Source organism: Peromyscus maniculatus, chromosome 16 (genome assembly GCF_049852395.1).
Source record: "Peromyscus maniculatus bairdii isolate BWxNUB_F1_BW_parent chromosome 16, HU_Pman_BW_mat_3.1, whole genome shotgun sequence".
In the NCBI taxonomy this organism is placed as follows: Eukaryota; Metazoa; Chordata; class Mammalia; order Rodentia; family Cricetidae; genus Peromyscus; species Peromyscus maniculatus.
In genome coordinates, this window is record NC_134867.1 from 41986701 (window position 1) to 42007548 (window position 20848).

A 20848-nucleotide genomic window follows, 5' to 3' on the forward strand; every position below is an offset into this window, starting at 1 on the left:
TGTTTCCTGTCTGTGGACCCAGTGGTAACCAGCTGGCTACCTGTTCTGGTCACAATGCCTTCCATTCCCACTACCATGCCACGATGGAATAATCCTGCAAAACAGTAAGCCAGAATTTACCCTTCCTTCCTTATATTACTGCTTGTTAGATATTTGGTCACAGCAACATATAAAGTGACTTATCTAGATAGTGTTTTCTGTTTGATAGTAAAGTACATGGCTTGACACAAATTAGGCACTAAATAAATGATATTATAATTATTACATTATTAATACTAGTATCAGCTTGTTAACTGAGATGACATGGGGATCCTAATGAAGAGAGCAGAATTATCTTTTGTTTACATGGGAAGGATTTTTAAAGGACCAAAATATTGTGTGGGATAACTGTGCCCTCAGCCTACCACTTTAAGTTTACTGCTGTTATTTTGAAGTGAGTTCAGCCAGGTGTTTTGCAGGAGTCTCTGTTTTTATTTTGGGTAGTAAAAGAAACCCGGTCTTAACTACTAATCGGTTTGAGAGAGCTGGCCATGAGTTGTTTCCTTTGTTTGTTTTGGTTTTTCGAGACAGGGTTTCCCTGTGTAGCTTTGCTCCACACCCAGGCTGGTCTCGAACTCACAGAGATCCGCCTGGCTCTGCCTCCCGAGGGCTGGGATTAAAGATGTGCGCTACCAGCGCCTGGCCATGAATTGTCTCTTAACCAAGCTCTTCAGTTCCACAGCCCACATCTGGGCCTGTGTACAGTTCTGCGAGCTGGTTGATGTGGTGCTCACCTCTTCTCTGAGCTCGTACTGGTCGATGATGCTTTTCAGCTTTTCGGCCAGCTCTGTGTTCTCCTGGCAGAGCTTCATATTCCGCTCACTCTGCTGCTCTATCTGCGTCTGGATATCTGTCAGGGTAGTCTGAAAATGACTCGTGATCTCTTTCCTCTTCTCTTCCTCCTCTCGTGCCCGCTGGAGGGTTTCCTCCTGTGGATGAAGAGCAGAACGTTTTGTGCTGGTTTAGAAGTGCCATGGCTTAGAGACCTCGGGGTAAGGTCGGTGAAAGGAGCAGTGTGCAGAGTTAAGAGGGGTGTTTCTTTTCAGCTCTCCGCAGCTAAAGTTGCCCAAATCCCCAAACAAATGCATGAGCAGGGTTTCGGCTGTGAGTGCCGTCCAGTCCCAGGCAGTGGCTGTGTGCTCAGTGAGCAGGCTTCCTTTAAAATGGCAGTCACCTGCTGGGTGAATGGCCAGCAGTGACTTCTGACAGACAGTCACTTAGTCACACAACTTTGATCTCTTAGATGTGGCCTGGAAAAAAGGATTTACCTAGTGATGGGACACAGATCATGAGTTGTTTGGTGTGTGTGTGTGTGTGTGTGTGTGTGTGTGTGTGGTCACATATGTGTGAGTACCCAGAGAGGCCAGAAGAAGGTGTCAGATTCCCTGAAACTGGAGTTATAGGTGATTGTCAGATGCCTCACATGGATGCTGGGAACTGAACTTGGGCCCTCTGCAAGAGCAGCAAGTGCCCATAATAAGAAAAATATATTATCAGGAAGCTTTAATACAGCATTCAAAACTATAAAAAGAATCTTCCCAAATATGCTGGATATTTTATTTCTGGACAGAACAATTATTTTATGTGTCCCCTGGGATAATTAAAATACTTGCTGTGTAAATTTTGAATTAGAAGACAGTAAGTTTGAAATCTCCTTAACTCTAAAATAGTAACAATGAAACATGATGCCGCCCACCTTACCACTTGTTACCATCAAGGGTTTGGCAGTTTGCTTTTATATTATTTCTGTTCTCTTTTCTCTTACATCAAAACTCCACATTCATTGCTAACCACTCATCATGTGCCCAGATTCCTCTGTCTACACCAAGAGTTAGCTGTGTTGTAATTAGTGTTCCTTTCACTCTTTTAGAAGAAAGGGTTTGCTCTTGCTGTATTATCCCAAAGATAGACATGTTTACAATGCAGAGAGATGATACACACATTCTTGGGTTCCTTCCAGCCCTGGTTAATTGTTAATAGGAAAGCTTGCTTCATTGTTGGCGAGTAATATTACCCTGCATTTAGTTGCCTACCAACTTCAGATCATGTAACAGGATTTAAAAAGAGAGAATTATTTTAGCAGAAGTAATTGCACAAGTCTTTATCAGGATAGAACAATATGATCAAAACAAAAGACCGATCTGGAAAAATATATGCTCTGGAAGTATTTCAATTTATCACTCATTTCCATCTTTCCTACATAATATCAACACATTGCCTAACTTGTTGGCCACCAGAATTGTAATTTCATCATACTGTGCCTTCCCAGAGATATTATAAAAGATACTTCCTAAAGACTATTTGAGATACTATTTATCTTTGTATACTAATTCTTATATTCATATATCACTAAAAATGGTTGCAGCTATCAATTAAAGAGTAACTGACCATACCTGTCAGAGTGATTGTCACCTCCTTGCTCCTCATATACTTACAAGTTCCCAAATTATGAATTATTGAACTACAGACCACAATCTTAATTTCATTTTCATTTATGAAGATTCCATGTGTGAGCAGAAGAAAAACCATGTCACGCTCTTGAGAAAGTTTGAGATTTTTCCAGATCTTAGCAACATGTGTTAAGCTACTCCGTTCTGGCTTATGAAATGGCAACTTGAAGTTTGTACTATATGGCCTCCCCCTCTCCCTTTGAAGAGGAGGAAGAGTACACGCACTGTCTTGTAAGGTAGTCCAGACTGTCTTTGAACTTGTGACCCTCCTGCCCACCCCATCCTCCCAAATAACAACAATCCTAGCTACATTGTTATTTCAACTAGGCACAAAAAAAATAGTGTCGCTAAATGTCATGATATTGAGTCCATTGATAAATAATTTGCTACCACTTGGATGATGTCTGAGATCATTTTTTCAAATTGATCACGTATGTGTGCACAGTGGAAATTACTAAGACAAACAGGACCGGGAGACAAACGCTTAAAACAGTGGTGCAAGCAGTGTCGTGTGTCTTAAAACTGATGCCGTACCTGGCACATAATCCACAGGTATTCGGTAAATGTTTATTTCATGATTAATACACTATTAACTGGTGCACAGACACATGGGCAGCTTGGGCGGGATGATTTCTATAGCCCTTTCCACATTAAAATTCTTTGATAGTCTGTTAAAAAAATACCACTTATTTCTTTATCAAAATCATGTACCCTAAGCTACCTACCCACATTGTACTAGAAAGTTCTCTTTCAGCATAGTTTCAGGCTCGAATTTACTCCTGTAAGTACTTGTAGGAGCTGCAGAACAAGTACCTGGCCCAGACCTTCACTGGCCTTCTTCTAAATTATCCTAAATTGTTAAGGCTTGTATTTGTGTTTCACTCACCGAGGAAAAACAAACTTTACGAGAAATATAAGTTAAAATGTATGGTGGTGGAGAGCCCTGACTACGCATTCTTTTTCCCATGCCTTCCCAAGCTCCTAAAGCATGGGCTTTAGAGCCAGGTACTAAGGCTGCCCTACTAGCTTGGACAAAGAAGGCCATGCCAAGTTTAGTCTTCTACAAATAACATCTGTGGACTCTGGAGGCCAATTGGCACTTGATGTAATGTAAGTTTCTCACTCTTTCCCCTTTTAAACAGATTTTAGCTTGTAGGAAGACTTGGAAACAGAATGAGATGTGTTAAACTTCCCTAGAACATCTACCATCTTGCAGATAAGAACAAGAGTGTGAAATTCTGGGAAACTGTATAACCACTGAAAGATGATGAGAGGGAAGTTCCAAGAAAAGAGTCAGAGAGGGAGGAAAACCCGAGTTCTGTGGAGAAAATTCTCCTGTCTCTTAACAACATTGATCTACACTTCTGCAGGATGGACACGAAACAGTCCAGCTGAGGAAACAACTGAATGGACATTTGGACTGCTGTCCAAGAGACGAAAGTTTGTAGATGAAGCTAACCATACTAACTGGATTAAAAATCATCAATATTTTTCAGAAGAGTAGAGTTAGGGTTTAGATATGTACTTTACACTCCAAAAGCTTGTCTCTTGAAGATATGTCCCTCAGACGACTGGTGATTCTACCATGATGGTGCTAATTTCAACAGTGGATTCGTCCACAGATGCCTTCGTAGCTGAATCAGTTGTTCAGAAGTGGGGCTTAGTTGGAGAAAGTAAGCTCCGGGTGCGTGCTTTTGAAGGCTCTATCTTGTCTCTAGAGCCCTTTTCTGGGCCTTTCTGTTTCCTTGACACCTTAAGGTGGACAACTTTCTCATCATGTACTCCTGATGGCAATGTTCTTCATCATGGGCCAGAAACAAGCATCAAGTGACCATGGACTGAAGTCTCTGAACCTCTAAGCCAAGTTAACCTTCTCCTCTTGTAACTTGATTTCTGTGAGGTGTTTTAATAGCATTGGAAGGTCAAATAACATAATGATGGAATTTAGAGTCTCCACATTGTCATACCCTCTAGGATATTGTTGGCAATGACCTGTCATATGAAAACCCTACCCAAAAATTGGCACAGTATCAAAAGAAAGACAGTAAGCAAATAAACAGCTTGTTCTACAATGGCCCAATGGGAAAATAACAGGAAAGAATTAAAAAAAAATAGGTGTTATAATTCTGTTCAGTGATGTAAAGGAAAATATTATCCCAATGAATTAGAAACAGGAAGTCTCAGACAAGAAAAACAATCTATTAAACAAGCAGGAGTCCTGGAATTTAAAACTCTGAAATTAGACATTTAAAAATCACTCTGTGGACCCAGAACATAACAGAGATAACAAAGAAAGGACTGTGAAGTGGTCTGATCAGAAGATTGAGGAAGGCATGAAGGGAGCTGTGAGAGAGTCACAAGGTAAACATGCATGCAACTGGACTCTCGGGAGAGGGGAAGGAGGAGAGCATGAATTAACAAATGTATTTGAAGAAATAACACTTGAAAAAATTCCAAGTTTGGTTAAAAAAAAAACATACAGATATATAATGCTCAGCAAATACCAAATGAAATATATGTAAAGAAAACCTTTAGGGATTGGAGAGATGGCTCAGTGGTTAAGAGCACTGGCTGCTCTTGCAGAGATAGATCTTGGGTTTAGTTCCCAATACCCACAGAGCAGTTCACAACCATCTGTAATCCCAGCTTCAGGGGATCCATCACCCTTTACTGGCCTCTGTAGATACCACACACTTACATACATGAGGGGAAACACTCATAGCATTTTTTAAAGTAAAAAAACAAAACCATCAGTAGATATGAAGATTCTAAAAGTAAAAAATCACTAGAACGTCTTTGAAAAGAGCCACAGAAAAATGACATGTCCTATGAGAAGCAGCCCAGGTTACTGCTGTCATCAGAATTATGGAGGTCAGGATAAAATGGGAGATCCATAAACAGATCCCATCAGTGGACAACTTCAATATCCACTAATTACAGTTCTCAGTTGGAAGATGGGAATAATGAATAGCTAAAAGACATCTTAAAGATAAAGGCTGACTAAGAGAATTGATTGCCAACCAAGCTGGGTCTTTCTGCTTCCTTGCCACCTTAAGGTGAACAACGTTCTCATCCAACAGACCCTAACGGGGAGCTCTTTAGGTTGAGAGGAAATGGTGCCAGACAGGATGCTCAAGTTTTAGGCCAAATAAAAAGACATCAAGAAAGTCTAGTATCTGGGAAAAGATAAAAGGCAGTTTTCCTTTTCATTTTTCAAGAAATACAGATGATAGTAAAGACAAAAAGACATTTTTTAATGTGAATTGTCATCTCATGGGCTTTATAAGTTCGTATAATTGTATGCTTAGAAAATTCTAGCTTAAAGATAGAAATAATTGGACTTACTTAGCTTTAGTGTTTTTACATATATGATGTGGTATAATATTAACTCTAGATAGACTAGGCATTTAACTGAAAATGTTGATTGTAACCATAGATTAAACCACTGTAAATAATGCAAAGAGGTATAATTTTAAAATCTGGGAGATAAATTAAAAATATAATTTAAAGAATCTTCAAATTGGAAGGTACAAAACATAGGGGGGCAGAAAAGAGAGAGAGAAAGAGAGAGAGGAGAGAGAGAGGTGAAACATGTTGTAAGCAAGCAAACATGATACTCACTGCTTAATACACTCGTGTCAGTCGTTATTTTATGTGTTAATGGGCTGGCACCCCAGTTAGAGGCAGACACTGTGCCTATGAAAAGAATCAATATACAGCTTTATCCTGTCTTTATGAGCTGTATTTGTAGACCCACATGGGAAATGAGTAGACGAAAAGAGATATACTGTGCAAACAAGCAAACAAAAAAGTAAGAAAACTTAAGGCGCGCTGTATCGATGTCAAATAAAGTAAGTATCAAGATAAAGGTTATTACCAGGGGACGCTCATGATGATAAAATGACCAGTTATTCAAAAAGACAGAAGGTGAACGTGACTAAAACTAACATCAGTGCTTCAAGAAACAAAAACTGATGTATTTGAAGGAAGTAAACCGTTCCACAGTTAATGCTGGGATTATACCGACAGTTCCAAAGCTAGTTGTTGCTTATGGAATACTGCATGCACTGGTTTTTCAAAAGGGAATATACATGGTGGACTCTACAAATTCAATATGCCCCAGCCCATGGGGAAATAATCAAAGATAGGTTAGTATTTTGAATTTGAATTCTTACTTTGACACCTCCAATATTCATGGCTTTAAATGACTAATTAGAATCACTGAGTTTCCTTGTCAGTAGAGATATGAACTCTCAGAAGGCCATTGTGCTGATCAAATGACATAACGCAGAGTCCTAAAAGGGTCGAAGCCACACTCTTCTCCCCTGGCGTCTTTTCAATGACGCATTCCCCACCCCATCTGGTTTAATTTCCATTTCTTCCCTGTGTGACCTTATAGAAAGACCGGAGTCTTTTGTAAACACAAAACACTACCCCATGAGTTGAAGATGATGCTCCCATCTCCAGGTCCCCATCTAACCTGGACTTCTGGTTGTTCCTAGTACAATCATTGAAGAAAGCCCAGATGCCCATCCTCTGGGACTTGCAGTGTGAGAGTCATAGTTCATTGAACTGGCTTCGCATTTCCCAAACATGACAGGATAATTGAGCAATGAGGAACCACACTATCTTTTCCTGCTTGCCAAAGTAGTTAATGATTTTAATGTTTTTGTTTTTTAAATATCTCCTTGTAAACACATACAGTAATAACTTCCTTGCAGGAATATTGTCTGATTAGTTACTGTGTGTCTCCAGCTTTGGAATCTACCACTGGAAAAGGGACTGTAGATGCAAATGGACTTATTTGGAAGAACCCTACATCTTCCTTTTGAATGGAGCTGGTAATCAAATTAAATAAACTGCTAGGGACCCATGCTGTAACTAATGAAACCCGTGCAGACATAATGAAGTGATCAGTCTATTATGTTTAAATTGAGTAATTAAGTCTTAAAGAGCTCTTCAGTGTTTTTCTAAAGTAGCTTCTTAGACAATTATTGACATTTTGGCTCTCCACCTCACGTTAGCATGTCAATTAGCTTTGTGTCTATGCCGTGTCATGTAGAATTCATTGAATAAAAAATATAACATTGACTTTTTACAAACTTTTAAAGAGGAAATTAAGGGATGGAGAGATGGTTCAGAGGTTAAGCATTGGTGCTCTCCCAGAGGACCTGGGTTCAATTCCCAGCACCCACACGGCAGAGCATGACTGTCTGTAATGCTAATTCCGTGCTGCCTTCTGGCTTCCTCAGGCACCAGGAACACGTGATACACAGACATACATACATGCTGGAGAAATACCCAGACACATAAAGTAAAAATAAAAGGAATTAAATAGTAAATGAAGGACTATCTAAACAACCAATCAATCAAAACAAACAAAAAACCCTCAACCCAGCCAGCAAGAAAGAGGCATGACATTTATTTTACTCTGGGCCTACACTGCTGTCTTGTGTAGGCGCCTTGCCCATGAAATCTCATTTGGTTTTTCCCTTCCGACCATACAATCAGATGGTGGGGGAAGGATTCATGGAGATTTAAAAACTTGAAGATCCCAAGTGAGCAAGTGGCATCACTGGTATGTGACCTCGCTGCTCTCTGGTGGTAACCTATGCGTTCTCCAGGTGGCAGAGGCCTGCGTCTATGCAGCCCGCTGAGAACCGTGTCATTCCCAGCCAGGGTGCCGCCTACCTTCAGCGTCTTGTTGTGCCTCTGCAGCTCGCGGCACAGACTCTCGAGCTTGCTCCGAGCCAGGATGGCTCGGTTGTGTTCACTCTGCAGCTGGTCCTTCTCTCTCTGGGTCTGTGCCTGCTGCTTCCGCAGGAGTCTTAGTTTCTTCTGCTCCGCGCGATGCTCATCCAGCTAGACGTGGGGGTGTAAGCAGCGAAGAAATCACAGGAATGTCTCCGAGGCTCACAAAAAAAAAAAAAAGAAGCTAAGCCAAAAACCTTTCTGTGTGGTTGTTTGGAACTATTTCCATCATTGTCTGCCTCTCCAGCAGCTCATGATAAGTGCCACTCCTGTATCATGTATAGATAGAGTTTGCAGAGTGTGACATATATACGTATATATGATTTCTACATAACTATTACTTCTATTAGCCTCTTCTTTGACTTTTTTTTTTGAATGTCATGCAATGTTTTCTTTGTTCCTGTCTAATGATGTCATCTAGTGCTATCCAAAAAAAAGAAAGATAGGCTTGAGAATCTGGGAAGCGCTAGAGTTTATGGCAGCATCTTGTATGCAGACCTGCAGACCATGGCCAACAATTTGTTTGCTTGGCTCACATTTCATTCTCATAACTCTGTCTGAAAATGAGCTGACGGTGACACTTTTAAAAACAGGAAAGAGAAAAATGGCCCCCTGGTAAACAGAAGATGGAGTTGTCTTATTTATAATTTGGGGCTTTAGATGTGGACCCTCTGGGTATGAGAAACCATAACACCCAAACACAGAAGCCTTCATGGTGATGGTTTTTTGCCAAAGCATTAGAAATAGCCACAGCACAACGGAGTGGCACAAAAGACAAATATTTATAGCATTCTCTGCTGCCCAGCTCTGTCCCCAACCTCTCTGTGGCTACAGTAAAGACATCACGACCCTTGTTTCTGGCAATCTAAATGCACTTTATTCCCATACTGTCCATGTTGGGATGCTAAAATATGAGCATAGGATTGCCAGATATGATACCAGATACTTTAGTAAATAGAAATTTCATATATTAAGGAATAATTTTAGTATCAGTATATATTCCAAATATTGGATGGGCCATATTTTTACCAAAAATTGTTCACTATCTAAAATGTAAAGTTTATGGATCTTTTGTCTTTATTTGCTAAATCTGGTAACATTATCCTAAGGTCTTAGTTCTAATGGAAGAAGCATGGGAAACAGTCTCCAGAAGCCACCAGAGTGGTGTAGACCAATATCAGTTGGAATATCAATGTGGCCACAGGCAAGCAGCAGACTTTGGTCTGGAATCGTTCCCTCTACTGAACTTGGTTTCTTTAGTGCCTGGGTGTTGCTTAAGGCAGGAAGGAGCTGGTTCTATTAATAGCCATATCGGCTAAGAGCAAAGAAAATCTCTGGGGAGCCAGTGGGTGCTTCTAGATGCCAGGTGTTCCTGGTGCCTCACAGAGCCTGACGGAAATGGATATACATTCCACAAGAATCTTGACCACATCTCAGTTTCCCTGTTTTGCAAGTCTTTTTGTTTTTCCCCTGAACTATTTGAAGATTGTCACACTTTCTTCAATTCCTATCTTGTTTTATTCTTTTTCTTCTACCATGTTGAATAACTATTAAAAACCCTCTTCAGATTGAGCCAAGAATGTGCACATTTGATATTCTAAGTTTATACCCATGTGCAATTTCTACTTTTTAGAAATTAACATTGGAAAAAGTGAACCGTGTTACTAGAAATAATGATTGGCATTAACATCCTTCTTGAAAAGCCAGTGAGCCTACATTAGGCATTTCTCATGCTGAACTTTTTCATTTTGTACCCTGGTGATTAGACAAGGTAAAATGTCCCATGATTGTAGCAAGAGTTTTCTTCCTTGAAATTGATGTATTGTTATTGCCATTATAGACTAGACTTTACTTGTGAAGAATAAGCCATATACCAAAACTTTTCAGGTTCATCGCTGTTGACAAAATGGGACATATTTTTGTATTGTGCAGAATCCTCTGTATTATGGGCCCACCAGCCTGGGCCCTTCTCTCTACTGTGTGGCAGTAACATACCTAACTGTGACAAGCAAAATATCTCCAGGCAGAGACACCTAGTGCTCCTTGATGGACAAGACTGTATCGTCTTTGTGTGTCCTGAAGTAAATATAAACTTTATGTGCTTTATAGGTTGGAAGACAGATGATTTATGTTTTACCATATTTAATCTTTGGCTGTGTTATAAGATTGTGCACATTAAAATTTTAGCCAGGTCTATTCTCCTTGGCTTTAAAATGAAAGGCTCTGAGCTTCTTGCATTTTTTAGTGTCTGGATGATTTTGTTTTCATATGGTTCAGACTTCTGTGCTTGTGTATGAATGCAAGGATTTTTTTGTTTTTAATGAATGAAAGTAAGCATATTACAACCAAGTCAACCTCAGCCCAAAGCTGGCTGTGAGGTTCAATGATTCATTGAGGCACAGTTCTGGAAATTTGTAACAGGTATATAGGATTTTATCTGAAATTTCTTGTTCTTTCTTCTTTGCTAAGTTAAAAAATAAATAAAAGCACAATTATTGCCAATGGCTACATTAGAATTGTATTAATGATTTGTCTTCAGTATATAGAAATTGAGAAAATTTCCAGAAAATATTTTCCTAAGGTCATTTCTTAATGCAGTCATGAAGTATCCTTACTTATTAATGAACATGTCCTTATTTATTGATGAACACAATGGCGGATAGTATTACAGACTTCAGGCTCTGTGAGCATGAGTGAGCTAGAGTGGCAGTTTGAATTAAAGAATTGGAATTGACAATTTACTCCATACTAACCATTGTATTTCAGACATTTTCTATGCTACTATCCTAATCAATGAGCGAGGAAATAGGCTTTTATCTCCAAGTAAATAATTAAAAAATTTTCTTCCCTGGAAAGGAAATATAGTTGGTCTTTTGGATCGGTTTTTGAGAATAATCTTTTAGATCTTAAAGTTTGTTATAGGGCATAAGACAAATGCTATAAGGCTTGAACTGGCTTGTCTATGTTGGGATGATTGTCTGGCTATAACGGTGAGTAGGGAATTTCCTGGGACCAGCATGAAGAACCCTGGGTCCTGGAAAAATCTCCCTCAGACTGGAGTTCTCGAGTGTACTGCTGTGGCCATGTAGCACTGTAAGACAGTGTCAGGTGCCAGTCAAGGATTCTTCCTAGTCATGCCAAGTATGGTGCTAGGAAATGAGCAGTAATGGCCTTGGTGTGTAGTAGTTTAGTGGAAGGGATGATGGACAGACAGTACAGAAAATACTGAAAAAAAAAATGAGTAAGTGAGAGTCATGTGGTGTACATGAGAGAATGGGGTCCAGATTTGGGGAAAAAGATCCTTGACTTCCAACTTACGTTACGCTAATTTAAATTGCTAATAGCCAATGTTAAATCGCTTTGTAATTTTCTACCCTTCCTTTGGCAGGCAACATGGCCATAAAACTGAAAAACAAAGAAACCTTCATCCTATTTGATCCAGTAATCCTTTTCCTAGAATTGTTTCCTAAACTCATACTGGAGGAGGAACAAATCTGTAAATGATGGCATTCACTGCAGCAGTGTCCTCTGAAGTGGGAGGACGCTGGCTCCCAAACGAGTGAATCAGCACATAGAGTCGCTGAATGGAATGTGATACAATTTCAACAAAATGTGCTTATGCAGACTGAACTACACGGGCAGAAAGATGCCACATGAACAAAAAAACAAAAACAAAACAACAACAACAGAAAAGAAAACAAACCCCGAAATATCAACTTGTCTGTGCCGTTTGGCAGGAGCGACTCCATCTCTGGCTGCACAGAGCTGGAGAGGAGCAGGCGCAAAGCAGAACTTGTGTTTTAGATGATGGATTGGAGATAACGTTGTTGTGCCTTTGGAACTCTCACATCATCACGATGTGGTTTGTATGACTAAAAATAACTAAAAGCTAAGCAATCAGCTGAGCACTGGGGTTTTAGAATTGTATTGTGTTGATGACGTCACAATTCAGCATACCAGGGTGTGTCAAGACCGAAGGAAAGAAAGGACACATAGGGATTACGGGACTAGAGTCACTGAAAAACAAACCGTCAACAGGCATGGAGTTTGTGGGCCTGATGCCTACTCAGTTTGGGAAGCTCTCCTAAAAACATAATTTAGACAGTGAAATTAGGCCCAAGGCCTCCTGGGGCCGGGCGAGCACACTAGTGGCGTAGGTCCCCAAGTGGAGCATCCTTGGCTGTAAAATACATCTACCCGGGGAGGGGAGGTGCTTCAAGTCCTGCCGGGAAGAAGTTCTGTGCTGTGTAGAGCCTCATTTACCTGTTGCTACTTCTCCAGAGGAGTCAAGTCAGTGACTTTCTTAAAGAGTACACACACACACACACACACACACACACACACACACACACACACACACACACACAGAGTTAAAAAGCAGCTTGCTATCTCGTTTCTGGGGGTAAAGGAAAGAGTGATGCACAGAGCTCAGATGTTTCTGTTTCCATCGCCTTTTCCTGCTCTTCTTAGGGAAGCAGGTGAGGCCTCATTGGTACCCGAGCACTGTCCTCATCAAGTCTGTTCCTTTTCTCCACGGGCCAATCACAGCTCAGAAGAGGAGACAATGGCCTTCTGGAATTCTTGGATGGTTTGAAGTGGCTTCCCTTGCTCCCAGGACCCTAAGTATGGAGAGTGAGGCTGTCTGTCTGTGGAGGACACAGAGCTGGACACTAAGCAACCCCAGAGATGACTTTGTCATTGTAGGGAAGGGGAGAATGGGGACCAAAGAAGAGAATTGAAAAACTGGCCCAGGCCAGACGAGAAAGTGCCATGAACTGTGGGGTGGCATCGACTCCACTCTGAAGTTTTCTTGTAGTCCTTGAGAACCGTGAGTGTAGAAGCTGAATGAAAATTTAATATTCATTCATCTTTATAGAGACAGGGTTTTTTTTTACTTTAAAGTTAACAAGAACTTTAAAATATCCATAGATTTAAATTATCTGTGCTCCTCTTTCTTGCTTCCCCCAAATTATGCACATAATTGAACACAGAGACCATTACCATCTTTTCCTTTCTAGTTACATCTCAGCTTTTCTTTTTCCTCAAAAATACTTTCCTTCTAGAATTCTGTGAATCTCGTTTTGCTTGTTTATGATCACTAGCTGTGTTCTATAATGATGTCCATGAGAAGCTGCCATCTCCTCTTAGCAGTGACTAGAGCTGGGAGTTTCTGACAGAAGGAACTGATCAAAGATCTTACCAACTCAGCATACTTCTTGAATAAAAAATCAAGCTTTTCTTCGGCGGTTTGCAGCTTGTTCAGATTTTGCATTAGCAAGTTAGCTTCTTTGCCTTGAAAAGAAAATTTTAAAAATCAGTGTTGAGCTTGTCGTGGAGTGATAGTGTCTGCTATTCCCAACTGATCACTTGCAAATTAGGGCCAACCTCTTGCAAATTAGGAACGATCTCAGCCAAACCATTAACTTCCCTGACCTCCCATACAGTTTTCTCTTCCTATCAGAAAAAAATAACCCCTGCCTTTCAGAGTGGGGATGAATTGATGTGGTGCAGGGTCAAATTCATGGTAGAATTCCAATAAATGTTTGCTAGAACAGTAATCCCCAAATTTTCCATCACCCCCCCTTGTGTATCCTGAATATTTTAAAGGTAAGCGTGTCACAGCACTGACTTTATGAAATGACAAATTACCCATTTCCTGTGTCAACTAATAAAAAAGAAACAGAACAGCCAATCAGAATTCCCGGTGAGCAAGAAACGGCCAGTGTCAGTGCATGATGTGGCCAAGCAGAGCCTGCTTATCCTGTATTGTTTTGACACCTCCCTTTGAACCAATCCTCTCTCTTTGCTAAGCCTACTCATCAAGCTTGGGTGAGAATAACTAATCATATTGCCTACCAGAGAATAAAAACCAGTATATAAGAGAAAAGATCCAAACCTCGGAGATGTTTCATAGGGGTGTGTGTGTGTGTGTGTGTGTGTGTGTGTGTGTGTGTGTGTTCCATGACTTTGGGTTCAGCCTTCCCATGCAACCATTTCTACAATCCAGACCTTAATCTCTGCTGGAAGCTTCATTTCTTTTTCTCCCCAGTTGGGCATCAAGCTGTATTCTAGAACTCATATGTTCCTGATCATTGAATAGATTTAGACTCCCCCTTGTCTTCTTCCTTCTGTTTCCTTTAGCTTTGAGTCTCGGTGGGGCTAGTTAGCCATCTGGCCAGTGTCAGGAGGGATGTCTGGGATGCTTGGGCCCACATTTACTACGGATTACATTTTTGCAAGCCATCCTGTCGAGGTGGAGGATTTCCCCCTTCCGCTCCTACCTGTGACAGCAGCTGGTCTACTCACGGTAAGGAGGTCAGGTCAATGAGGAGAGCCCCTGTTTCCTGATGCAAACGAACTTAACAATGTGAACAACTTTGTAACCTTTTCCCTAAGAACTGACATTTCCTCTGGGCTAGAATACTTGCCTTCATCCTGGAGAAGCAGATCTGTCAGGAATTAGGACTGCCTTCAAAAGGCAGGGCAGGAGACATGCATATATACAATTACATTCATCATTAACTCATGACTCAATTCTAGTCGACATCTAAATGTTCTTATTTGTTAAATATGGCAAGCTTACATGGGATTACAGAATCCTAGGTCTAGAAGGATCTTCAAAGACATCCAGGCTAGCCAATTCAATTTTCTAGATGAAATAATCAAGGCCCAGAAAACACCAACCATACATGATTCCTGCTGGCACTGCAAAGACTCCAAGGTGACTTGCTCTAAGATCTCACTTGGGATTTGGGTTGTAGAGAAGTCTAGTGAAACAAGTCTAAATGTCTTTAGAAGAAAATGGCTTCCTTCCTAAAGTTTGGTCTGTCTTGGCCCAGTGAGTCAGTTCAGATCTAAGGCTGGCCTAAGCCAGGAGAGAAGGTGGCCGTGAGTGGGCTCCGCCCAGCTCCTAGCTCTTCAAAGCCCTTGCACAGTGTGCTGGCCTTGGCGGCTGATGAGCACAATGCTTGCCTCTGCTGGGCATGTGCTTCCAGCTGCTCCTCTGGCAGCTTGGGGGATCTGCACTGGCCAGACCATCCTTTCACCCTTGACTTCAGAGCTGGGAACGTAGGTTCGAATTTCTCTCCTGGGTCATTTTTACCTATTAAAGGCAAGGAAGCTCGCTGTTCCTCAAGTTAGGGCATAGTGTTCGGTCCATGACAAATGCTTAGTCACACTAATAATACAGTGAGATAAAGCCAGCTAGCAGATGCAGGTATCAGGCAAACCAAATGACAATGTGCTGGGTAAGTAGAGGAAGGTAAACATTTACCCTCACCTGGAGATTCAGTGTGTGGGAAGGACTTCTCGTGATGATCGTGAACATATGAGGCCATTGCATGTCTTACTGGAAAGGCAGAGATGAGTGACTTCCGTGTTCTCTTCTTCTCAAATGGTTTATCTGTTTAGGTTGTATTTTCTGTGGCTAACAGAGGGCGTTTTGCTGTTCCTGTTGCATAATCTTCATGTTAACTGAGATCCCATTCTGCTCTAGTAGTTTCCCACTGCTTAATAGATGTTTATCTATCATTCCAGTGTATCAATACACCTTCAAAAAGTGTTCCCAGCCTCAAAAGAAAATTCAAGACACTATAGAGAGGTGTATTGAATGCATCAGAGACATTAGGTTTTAAACCTACATGGGTTCTGGGGGGCTAGGGTGCTGTGTGGGACACTCACGGAGGAGAGGAACAGAGAGAGATGGACTCACTCTCCGAGAGAACTGTTATTGCATTTTCATGGAAACGGAGCCATGTGCTGGCATATTAGCCGTAAGAGGAAACCCTGGCTTTATTCCAGAACATTTTATCAGGTGGGCATCATCTGCCTTCTCCCGGATGTGCCGTTCTGAAGGAAGCCTCGTTTCTCCCTGAAAGAGCTGAGGAAGGCACGTGGTGGGCATATGACGACCACAGCGCACAGCGCTTTTATTGGGAAGCTGTGTAAAGCTGAAGCACCCGTAGCAGGAGGACAATACGGTGGCCTTGGCTGCGGCCACTGGCTCAGCTGTATTGCAGGACGAAGGAGCTGGCTTTTACATAAAAGACCTTTTCAAAATCGGCTTTTGTCCAGCATTTGGGAAAGAAATTCAAAACCTTAACTTTCAGACAACTGAAACAGCTGTAGACATGTGAACCAGGATTTTTTCTCCAGTACAGTGATGCTTGCTTTTACTGAATGTCACGGTTGCTTGCAGAGATTCAATGTATCCCTAAACTTAGGCTTTTTCTCTTCCAAAGAGTTTCTTTTATTTCATTTTTGGTGGAGGGGGTAAAATTTGTTCTTGTTGCTTGCTTGTACAATTCTGTGTTTTCTTCTTCTTGTCCATGTATTGTGGAAGAGTGTGTCCTCTTTCAAATGTTATACCCAGAGTCACATTTTAATGTTAATTTTTGTTCTCCTAGTCATACAATTGAATACAATAAGTGTTCAACAAAGCATATTTTTTTTAGACAGGGTTTCTCTGTGTAGCTTTTTGCCTTTCCTGGAACTAACTCTGTAGCCTAGGCTGGCCTCGAACTCACAGAGATCCACCTGCCTCTGCCTCCCGAGTGCTGGGATTAAAGGCATGCACCACCACCGTCCGGCCAACAAAGCATTTTTGAACAGTAATAGATATCTTTTCAGGGAAGTTCACATCTAACTAGGAGACCTAAGTTTTAGAACCCATACTTCCATCAACAAGTTGAGCAACTTTGTAGCCTCAGTTTCCCTGACTATCAAATTAAATTACTGAGTTGACTAAATGGCTTGGGAATCCAGTCTTTAAGGTTTGGTGTCTCCACAAGTGAAATGTCTTTAACCACGTATAGCCTGGTACAAATAGCAATCCAGGAGAAACAACATTGATGGGTCCCATGTTTTGTCATCCTGGGATGTTGAGTGTGGATCTGCATTTTCGGTTAGTGCTCTCACCCTCACTGTCTCCTCTCACAGTCCCAGCATCTGATTGTTTCTCTTGGTTTGAAGACCACAGTCAGTTTTGACAGTTCTACCCGGCCTGTATTTTTCAGTCACAGCATCTTCCCTTAAGTTGACATTTTGTGCCTCTGGAATTTTAGTGACCGTAGCATAGCTGTGTTTGGAACTTCAGCCTTTCACTCACTTAGACAATAGACCTGGGTTTCTTATGAGGGTCTCAGAAAGAGTAAGAAGGTGGCTGGGCAGTGGTGGCACACGCCTTTAATCCCAGCACTCAGGAGGCAGAGGCAGGCGGATCTCTGTGAGTTCAAGGCCAGCCTGGGCTATAGAGTGAGTTCCAGGAAAGGCGCAAAGCTACACAGAGAAACTCTGTCTCAAAAAACCAAACAAACAAACAAACAAAAAAACAAGAAAAAAAAACCAGTAAGAAGGTGTTAATGTGGACACTGTCTCCTGTGCTCAGCAGAGGGAAGGAATCATTTTGCTCGAGACTTGTTTTCTCGAGCCCTGACTCTGTTTCTCTAACACCTGTCTCAACTCAATTCTGATCCAAGTTTCAGTTTCTCTGTGAACTTGCTCATCCATCGTTGAGTCCCGCCAATTCCTCTCCTCCTTGAGTTCCATTGGTCTCTCATCCTCTCCTCGAGAACATTTAGAAATTATGTCAAAACTATAGGTTGGTGTCCTCTCAGAATTTGTATAAATCAACCAGAAATGGATTAGACCCTCTGGTGTGTGGTGTGTGTGTGTGTGTGTGTGTGTGTGTGTGTGTGTGTGTGTGTGTGACTGTTCTAAGGAAGATGAGGAGAAGTGAATGGGTGTCTGAAGATGTTACAGAGCTAACTGTCTTTCTTTTGGGTTTCTTGGTGTATGTATTGCAACTTACCTGTAGTCAGGTAAGTGAAATATCCCACAACAAACCCGCTTCTCTGGCATATTTAGGATTTTTATTCAGAGAAACGGCAGCCCTCTGCAGTCACAGGGATGCCTCTTATAAAAAAGACAGTTACGAGTCTCTGCTTTGGTAAATGGCAGATGCGGCCAGAGCCTTACCTTATCTGGCAACCTCCTTCTGCCCAGGGAAGCTCTCTCCCCAGGAAGAAGCCCGCAGCCCAGACTCTATTACTTCTAAGAGAAGGAACAGTTTCTGAAGCTGGATCATCCTTTTCTTCCACACCCTGCTTTCTGCCGAATTGTCATAGTGCCTTTGGCTCGCTTTATGTCCACCAGTTCTGAATCTCCGCGCCTGGCAGAGTTTTGACACGTTCCGAATTTGATTTAAACACAGAGCGATGTTTGTAGACAATATTGCAGCACCATGCCATTAACAAGTAGCCAAGAAGTTTCCTAAAGCCACTTGTAGGCAGCTAAGTTGGAAGTGGCGCTTTTATGTGTAGGCTTGCCCGAAAATGTTGCTGTAACTCTGAGTGTAGCTGAGAGCGTACTGTGTGTGGAAGAATGTGTTAATGATCTAGATTGGAACAGCACAGAAAGGCCACCAGCCCACGCATGCTGAGAGTTGGCCTCTGATGCACAAGCAGAAAGTCTAGCCAAACACATTGGACTGGCAGGGGGAAAAAAAAGGAGTGTAACTTTTTTCCTCATTCTGAGAAACTGTCCTAATTTTTTTGATAGTTATAAGTATTATACAGATTTATAAAATCATTCATGGGAGAAGCTCCAATTGGTTGCCTTTGGTTTCCCCTCATTGTCTTCATCGTTTGTCCCTTATTGGAGCCGATACACAGAAATCCCTATATAAATGGTTTAGGAATGATATGCACAATGGGTCAGAGACATTCTGGGTCCTTAATGGGACAGTGCCAAGAGGCACGTCCAAGGTGATTTGATTGGAGAAGTGAAAAAAGTGTCCTTTAACATTGAAGGACGTTATAATAACTCCCAGTGCTTTAGAATGATTCAGCCTTGCATTTTGGGAGTGTGAAAACATATTAAATGTTGTTGTGATCTTTATGTTGGGGGCAGTCAGGTGTATTACTGGAAGGTATCTTTAAACCCTTCCAGAAATTCCTTTCAGAATGAGTTTTATGCACACACTGGTGCCGTACTCTAGTGTAGACCACTTGGGTTTACAGATAGAAATCTGTTGCTGGAGTGTGTGGAGTGTGAACGGGGTTCTGACTCGGTCCCTTTGGTATTTCACTCCACACACTGTACAAATGAGCGAGGTGTGGGTTCTTCCCTTGAGAACTTAGCCATCTAACATGGAAGGTGGAGAGAGTGGAGACATGAGAAAGGTGATGTTAACAGAGTCTTGCATGGGAAGTCGTCTTTGACGTGAGTGCTTCAGTGGCAGTCACTATGGGGACGGACTGAGGGAGTTTCCTAGGCATAGTAATATTTTTTCAGCCATTGCTACAAAATGAGCATTTTTCCCCTTCATTCACAGTTATTGGTGCTACCAATCCCCAGGCTCTTCAAAAACATTTTCTCCTCTGCCTGTTTCTGCTCTCTAACTGTTCATGTGTTTGCTTTTTTCTCTACACGGAGAGACCTTTACCCAAAGGGATCATCTCTTTTTGTGCTTTCAGCACAGTGCATCATAACCAGGCATTAGCAAATAGTCATGAGACCAGTGAGTGGATGTGCACATGTATGTGTCTTCTGCCTTTCTTGACAGATGTAACCATAGTTTTTGAGATCTGTTCTTAACCAAAAATATCTTATAATAAGTGACCTAACTGACGATTATTTTATCAATGAACCATTCCTATTTATTATATTTTGCTTATTTACTAGGTTTGTTTTCAATTTCCCATTTACATTTCCCATTCATTTATTCATCCTTATAGCAAATATTTACTGAGCTTTTAATTTGTCATCTCCTGTCTTATACCACAGGCACCCATGTGATGTTCAAAACACATATGCACACTGTTCTTTAGATTGTAAAAAAAAAAAAAAAATTCAATTGGGAGTTAGATACATTAACCACATACTCTCCCCCACCCCAAATGCTCACTAGTACTATGAAAAAGGGCACATGGTACAATGCAGACCCAAAGAAGTTACCACTTTAGAATCGGGCTAAGAAATTGCCCTTCCATTATGACTGTATGGTAAGTAGGAGTTTTATGCTCCAGAGGCTGGAAGGGTGGCCGGGCAAAGTGGGCAGAGGTTTCTGGGTAGAGTGTGCACAGGCCTTTAGGGAAGAGAACATGGAAGTTCAAAGAACCAACATGGAAGGTGAGAATGACCGTAGTAGCGTGGGGACAGGGATAGAAGGGTGAAAAAAGATGCTGGGGGACACTGGGAAATGACATCAAGCTCAAACTGTTTAGGCTTAGATCGGTTTAAGGGGCTAAAAAGGTCTTAAGAATTCTGATGTTCTCTCTAAAAGCAGTGGGAAGCCCTGGGAATAGAGTAGATAGGTATCGTGTTAAAACTTTTACTTTAGTTTTATTTATTTTTTTTAAACTTTTTTTTAGATTTATTTATTTATTATGTATACAGCATATATGACTGCAGGCCAGAAGAGGGCACCAGATCTCATTACAGATGGTTGTGAGCCACCATGTGGGTGCTGGGAATTGAACTCAGGACCTCTGGAAGAACAGCCAGTGCTCTTAACCTCTGAGCCATCTCTCCAGTCCTACTTTAGTTTTATTTAAAGAACGGGCTAGGGACAAAAACAGCCCCAAAGGAGGCTATGATATTAATCCAAA

General features: G+C 41.4%; 1 protein-coding gene across 1 annotated transcript in view; it reads right to left on the reverse strand.

Annotated features, from left to right (window-relative positions):
• The window catches only part of Txlnb (taxilin beta), a 43091-nt gene that overhangs the window by 18620 nt on the left and 3623 nt on the right, over window positions 1-20848 (reverse strand). Inside the window, exons 3-5 of the mRNA XM_006986081.3 lie at window positions 13441-13532; window positions 8181-8351; window positions 774-968 (exon numbers count right to left, since the gene is read on the reverse strand). Coding sequence (XP_006986143.1) covers window positions 774-968; window positions 8181-8351; window positions 13441-13532 — 458 coding nt within the window. The remainder of the gene's footprint in view (window positions 1-773; window positions 969-8180; window positions 8352-13440; window positions 13533-20848) is intronic.